Raw genomic sequence first — 6,865 nt, forward strand, 5'->3', positions numbered from 1 at the left:
AGGGAGAAGGGAGGGAGGAAGGAAGAAGGGAGGGAGAGAGGGAGGGAGGAGGGTGCATCTACTACTAAACACCTACTATGCAGCAGACATAGTGCTAGGCATTTTACATTTATTACCTCATTTGATCCTCACAACAGCCTTGGAAGGTAGGTGCTATTACTATCCCCATTTTACACTTGAGGAAATTGAAGCAGACAGAGGTTAAGTGACTTTCCCAGTAGCTAGTGAATCTCTGAGGCTGGATTTGACCTCAGGCCTTCCTGACTCCAACCTCATCTTTTTATCTACTGTGCCTGGGACGCTAAGAGGTTAAATGATTTACCTAGGGTCACACAGCCACCAGTTGTCAGAGGAGCACTTTGAATCCAGGTCTCCCTGGCATTGAAATCAATTCTCTACCCAATATATCAAGCTGCCCATAAATCTGGTGAATACAGAATCCTTGGAATATAACCTCTTTAAGCACAGAGACTTTGGTTCACTTGGGATTTTCTATCTCTGTAACAGAGCAGAGTGTCTGGCACATGTCCCAAAATGAATGCCATGAATTAGTGGACACTTTCCCCAGATGAAGGCTGAAACTTGATGAGGTTCTCAGAGAGCTGTCTGTGCCCATAGGGACACAGTTAGGAATAGTTGAAGGGGAGCCTAGAACTCCTTCTCCCTGACTTACACATAGTAGGTACTTAAGAACTGCTTCTTGACTTGAAATGATTTAATTTGAATTGAATGGTGGAGAAAGGCCAACTCTCTCCAGCAAAGACTAAAAAGAAATTCAATAAAAGCTATGACTTTTGTGGGAGTTCGTGCCTAGAATTGGTTTTTGTATTTGACTGGATAATTTAATTGGCAGTTAGTCAGTAAGCATTTACTAAGTGCCAGGGACAAAAAAAAAGACGAAAGACAGTACCTGACCTTGGGAACTCACAGTGTAATGGGACAGACAATATGGCAACCACTGGGTACAAGCAAGCTCCAGATAAGATAAATTGGAGATAATCAGCAGAGGGAAAGCCAGCATTAGAAGGGAATCAGCTGAGGCTCCTTGTGGAAGACGGGATTTAAATTGTCGCTCGCAAGAAGCTGAGAGAGCCGGGAGGCAGCAACAAGGAGGACCCACAGTGAGAACACTGGGAGTCTGGAGATGGAGCTCGGTGTGTGAGTGATGGCCAGGAGGCCAGAGAGCATGGTGATGGGTACGGTAAAGGGAGACTGCAGGGGGAGGAGAAGGCCAGGCTGCCAAGGGCTCTGAAGGCCAAATAGGAATTTGTATCTGATCCTAGAGGTGACGGGAGCCATGAGGGTGTGCTGGATGGGGATGGGGCAGTGACTTAGTCAGATCTTCTTTGCTTTACAAGCTAGGCCATGGACTTTAGAGATTGTTTCATCCAGCTTCTTCTTTTTATAGATGAGCAAATGGAGTGCCAGAGAGGCCAAGAGATTTCCTAAGGTTATACAGTCAGCAAACTGCAGACAGAAGTCAGATGATCAGAGCTCCAGACCAACCTTTCTCAAACCTTTTAGTCTCAGGACCCCTTTACACTCTTAAAAATTATTGAGGAACTCTCCGCCCCCACCATAAAGAGCACTGTTTATGTTAGTTGTACCTATTGATATTTACCTTATCAGAAATTAAAACATCCTGGTATTAGTACAAAAATAGTTGTGACCAGGCAGTCCCTCTGGAAGAGCCTTGGGGACCCTTAGGGATTCATGGGCAATACTTTGAGAACCAGTGCTCTGGAGACAGAAACAACATCAAATGTCATCTAGTTAAAATATCCCATGAGGAAACTGATGCCTTGGAAAGTGGTAACTTGTCAGGGTCCCATAGGGAGTAAACATTAGATCTCGGATGAAAACCCAAGGCCACATTTTTTTTTTCTATTCTTTCATGAATAATGTCCAATTGGTTTTGCCTTGTTATGGTGACCAATGTTTCATGTCCAATTCTGTTTGTTACAGGTCCATGCATTTTCAGCAGTAAGGAGGGTCTGCAAAATGTTAAATCTATTACATTCAAGAAAATGTTGCTTAATTTATTGAGGATTTCCCTGCCTTAACGCCTGGTCAAATCTTTTTTTTTTCCTAAATTTTCTTTCTTTCTTTCTTTTTAAATCAGGGTTTGTGAGACGGTGGGGTGTGGTCTGGTAATGAAGCAGTTTGACTGTCCATCCAAGGTGACTTGTGGGGTTTTTGTGTCTGAAAATCCTAAGGTCTTTTGGAAGAAGTTATCATGGTAATTTAAAAAAGATAATGAGTGGTGAGGGTATTTGCTTCATTTTCTTAGGGTTCTGATTGATTTTTAGTCCAATGAGTCTGTAAAAAGGCCTGTCACATATTTAAAGCTCACGGGTGCCATCTGGTGACGGCTTTATGAAGCACACACATTTGCCTTTCATGTATGACTGAAGAAAAATATATTTTGTTGTGAACGTTAATGACAATGAGCATTTCCGAAGCCATTTTAAGGTTTGCTAAGCACTTTACAAATATCTCACCTTATCTTCCCACCAATCCTGTGATGTAGGTCTATCCCATTTTACCCCGTTTTAGAGATGAGGCAACCTTGGCAGTGCCTTGCTCAGGGTCACACAGCTGGTAATTGTCTGAGGCTGGGTTTGAACTGTGATAAATGATCAATTGGACCCTATTTTATTGGACCCCTATTTTACTCCAATCAGTACTAATCAGTTTGTATGATTCCATAGGGGTGGTAATTCTATTCTGATATCAGGCCTCAGAGCTGTGAACTAAATTATAAGTTTATTTGCTTGATCATAGGAAGGTAGAGGACCTCTCCCTTGGTTTTGCCTTGTTATGGTGACCAAGCCCGGAGTGGCAGAGGTGACTGGATTATATGGGAAGCCCCAGCTATTTTCGTTGACCCTCCGTCCCTTGTCACCACTCTGTTGCCCAACATGGGAAGATGACCATGAGCCCTTGGCCAACGAGTGACCCTGGTTGCCAGCCTGCAGCCTGCCTCTCTACCAGCCCATTGGCCCATGTCATCCCAGCCCATGGCTCTGCTCATCAGGTCGGTAGAACCTCCTGAAGATAGGGCTGTTGAGGTCTGCTCACTAGCCATTTGTCAACCAATGGGATTCTGTATTTTGTGTAGACCCTCCTGGAGGGTCAAGGGCAAGGTCTATCAATGAGATTCTGTATTTTCAGTTGCTTCACCTGTACTGTCTGAGGATCAAGCACTATAAAGCTAAGGCCCAGCAGGAAGGGTGCATCTCAGAGGGTGAGGAAGATCTGAGGTCCACTTAATTGGAGGGGGCCAGGTGCCATTGGCTCAGAGCTCTGCCTCAGTGGGTTTTCTTGCAGGTTGGACAATTTTGGAGCCCACAGAACTAAGGTCTGTCCCGAGTCCAGTTCCAGCACTCTGTCCACTTCACCACCTAGTTTCCTTCCTACAGAAGAGTTAATAGATGTAGGGCCGGGAGGGCTCTCCGTGATCATTTATTCCTAGCTGAGGCCCAGAGACAGCAAGTGACCTCTCAGAGCCACACAGTGTGAGAAGTGGCCCGGGCCTTCTCGGCTGTCCAGACATCCCCCTTTAACACCCCCGATGACCGAGCATCTAGGCACTGCTCCCAGACGTTCAGTGAGGTGCAGCCCCTGATTTTTCAAGCTCCTCTCCTCATTTCACCCGAGGTTTGTTCTCCCATCCTAACATCAAGCCTCAGGTTGACTCTGCACCTTCCAGCACTGCTCCCAGCTCTGCCCTCGGGGGCCAAGCAGAACAGTGAGTCTCCTCCTCTAGAAACCCTTTCCTCTCTTTGAATACTTGAAGAGAACTATCCTGCATTCCCGACTCCTCTCTTCTCCAGGCTAAACCTCAGTCTTTCCTACAAGGGATCTTCCTCAAGGCCGTTCACAGTTCTGGTCGCCCTCCTCTGGGGGCTCACCAGCTCATCAAGGTTCTTCCTTCACTGCGGCACCAAGGGGTGAGTCTGGCCTCTGCCCGTGATGTGCGTGGGGCGCAGGGCAGCAGGGAGATCGTCTCCTTTCTCCTGGACGCTCTGCCCATCTTCATGCAGCCCAGGATGGTGTGGGGAGGGAAGGGAAGAGGCAGGATTCCAGTCCATCTCTTCTACCTCCAATCCCGGCCCTCCCACTCCGCGGCCCCCGGCGCACCACATTCGCCATCCATCTGACATCCTTGGCTCTCGATCCATACTGAGCCCGGGCCTCGGTGGGGCACAGACGGCCTTGAGGGCTTGTGCGTTCACTCCGCTTCTCGGGCACAAGGGATCCCCGGCACGTTTCTTTTGCTTACCCTTGGCGTCACCCGGAATCACAGGCCCGCCCGACTAGGGGGTCTTGGAGAGTCAGAAAGGATCTGCAGAAAACCCTTTACTTCGACTCCCTCGTGACGCAGGGAATCGCGACTCTTCGGAGATCACAGTGTGTCTACGTGACATACACACACTGCTGCAAAACAGAGGCATCCGGTATTAAAAAGGCTTACATACCGTACTGCATACTGATAAAATGCAAATGTGATATGCAAATATCATTAAAGATATTAAATACATATTACACAGTGTACTGTAAGTGTGTATTTAGCACACTGCTACGGGGCTCACGGCCCGGCCTGGAGTCAGGAAACCTCATCTTAGCTCACATCGAGCCTGACACACTTAACCAGCTGGGTGACCCTGGGCGGGTCACTTCACCCCGGCGGCCTCAGTTTCCTCATCTGTAAAATGAGCTGGAGAAGGAACTGGCCAACCCCTCCAGCGTCTCCGCCAAGAAAAAGTCGGACGAGCCTGAATCAAGGAACGCATTTAGGAGCCGGCAGGGCCACGTGCCCGCAGCATCCCTAAGAGGAGCCCGCACCCAGCCGCCCCGCCCCACTTGTCCCAGGCCCTCCGAGCCCGCGCACGTGACACCAGGAGGGGGAGGAGAGGGGAGAGGGGAGGGGAGGAAAGGGGAGAGGGGAGGGGAGGAGGGGCGCCGCCACGCCTCCTCGCGCATGCTCGTGTTTGTCTTCGGCTCCGCGGTACGTGGGCTCCCCCTGGCGGCCGGATGTCCGCCCCGCCGCCGCGTCCCTCCAGCTCCTCGTGACCCGGCAGCGAGCGGCGGGCGTCGGCGGCTCACGCCGGCGTTGCGCGCAGGCGCGGCGCGGATTGTCGACGTCACTGGCCCGCGTCGGGCCTGGCGGAGGAGGAAACGGGTCTAGAGTCGGCGGAAGCATGGCGGCGGCGGCGGCGGGGGCCGCGGCCTCGGGCCCCGGTTCGGGCCTGCAGCTGCCCACCTTCGCGACCGCCCGCGCGCTCGTGAAGCCCGGCTCGTGCCTGCGCGTGGGGCCGCACCGGCGTCACGTGGCGCTGGCCCCGCGCTTCCTGGGCCGCAAGCGGAGCGGCCTCCGCGAGCAGCTGGACGGGGAGCTGCTGCGCTACTCGGAGAGGTGGGGCCGCGTGCGCCGGCGGCGCGGGGAGGGCGGGGGCGCCCAGGCTGGCTCCGCTGCGTGCCCCGGGAGGGCCCGGCCCACGGGCGGGGGAGGGGGGCGGGGCGGCGCCCAGCCTGGAGGAGGGTCTGGGGCGGGGAGTGGGGGGGGCCCACGGGCGGGGGAGGGGGGCGGGGCGGAGCCCAGGCTGGGCGAGGGTCTGGGGCGGGGAGTGGGGGGCCCCACGGGCGGGGGAGGGGGGCGGGGCGCCCTCCACGGGCCTGGTCACTGACCCTTCCCCTCCCCCCAGCCTGCGCGGCGTGCCCGTGGCCTACGACAACCTCAAGATCGTGGGCGAGCTGGGCGACATCTACGACGACCAGGGCCACGTGCACCTCGACATCGAGGCCGACTTCGTTCTGTTCTGCCCCGAGAAGGGCCAGAAGCTCGTGGTAAGTGCGAGGCCGGGGTGGGGGGGGGGCCTGCCTGGGCCAGCCTGTCTGCCGCCCACCGCGGCGCCCGCTCGGGCCCAGTGGGGGGCAGGGGCTTTGGGCGCTGTTTCCGAGGAGAGTGGTCACAGTCACGAGGGGAGGCAGGGCTTTTCCCAGGCTCGGTGATTTAGGGCTGGAAGGGACTGAGCATCCTCAGCACCCCCGCTGCTCTCCATTTTACAGATGGGGAAACCGAGGGTGGCAGCGGGGGTCCCGCACGTGTGATCTGAGGGCAGGCCGGGCAGAAAGGTGCCTAGGAGGAGGCCACTTACCCTTCTGCCCCTATTTCCGGGCTGGGACCCCGCCCCCAGAACCCCCCAGCTCTGAGTCACGGAGGGGCTGCTCACCCTGCCGTAGTCACTGCTCTTCTGAGCGCTGAGACCCCTTGCCGTCGCTCTGACGGGGTGCTTTGCTGCTTGTGCTTGTATTTGGACCCCAAGTTCCCCCTGGTCTCAGAAACACTGTCTCTGACAACCGCTCCCCAGCCCAAGGACACTGTGCCTAGCGATTACTCATGCGGGGCCCCAGCACGACCCTTACCTCTCTCCCTCCCTGGTGCAGCTACACAAGGCTGGGTGAGACAGTGCTGGGCTGCTCAGACCCCAGCCCTCAGATCATGTCTCTGGAAGCCTCCTAATGCCTTAGTAAGCTCCTGTCTGGTGAGGAAGCTTTCCCTTGTTGCAGAGCATTCTCTCATCAGGACAGAGGGAGAAGGGTGCCTTGCCCAGGCCAAGGAGTTTTGTCCTTGGGACTCTTCCTCCTGCCAGCCTCCCAAGATCCATGCCTCTGTCATCTCCCTCCCTGTCTGGTATACTTACTGTACTTTCCCATCCATAGCTCTCAAAGATGCCAGGACCTTTGGATTACCTAATCAATATTCCCGGCATTCCTTTCCTATGCCCTTTTCCATATAAACCCTAGTTCCATCCTCAGTCTCTTGCAGGTTCCTTAAGAATTCTTGCCCGCTGAAAAACGT

At 53.9% G+C, this 6,865-nt stretch overlaps 1 protein-coding gene across 1 annotated transcript in view; it reads left to right on the plus strand.

Annotated features, from left to right (window-relative positions):
* The first annotated feature begins 5,204 nt into the window (after positions 1-5,204).
* Positions 5,205-6,865, plus strand: part of LOC114050357 (DNA-directed RNA polymerase I subunit RPA43-like) — a 6,594-nt gene continuing 4,933 nt past the window's right edge. The window contains exons 1-2 of the mRNA XM_027871951.1: positions 5,205-5,419; positions 5,709-5,850. Of these exons, the coding sequence (XP_027727752.1) occupies positions 5,205-5,419; positions 5,709-5,850 (357 nt within the window). The remainder of the gene's footprint in view (positions 5,420-5,708; positions 5,851-6,865) is intronic.

Source organism: Vombatus ursinus, unplaced genomic scaffold (assembly GCF_900497805.2).
Source record: "Vombatus ursinus unplaced genomic scaffold, bare-nosed wombat genome assembly UNPS02014799.1, whole genome shotgun sequence".
Lineage (NCBI taxonomy): Eukaryota > Metazoa > Chordata > Mammalia > Diprotodontia > Vombatidae > Vombatus > Vombatus ursinus.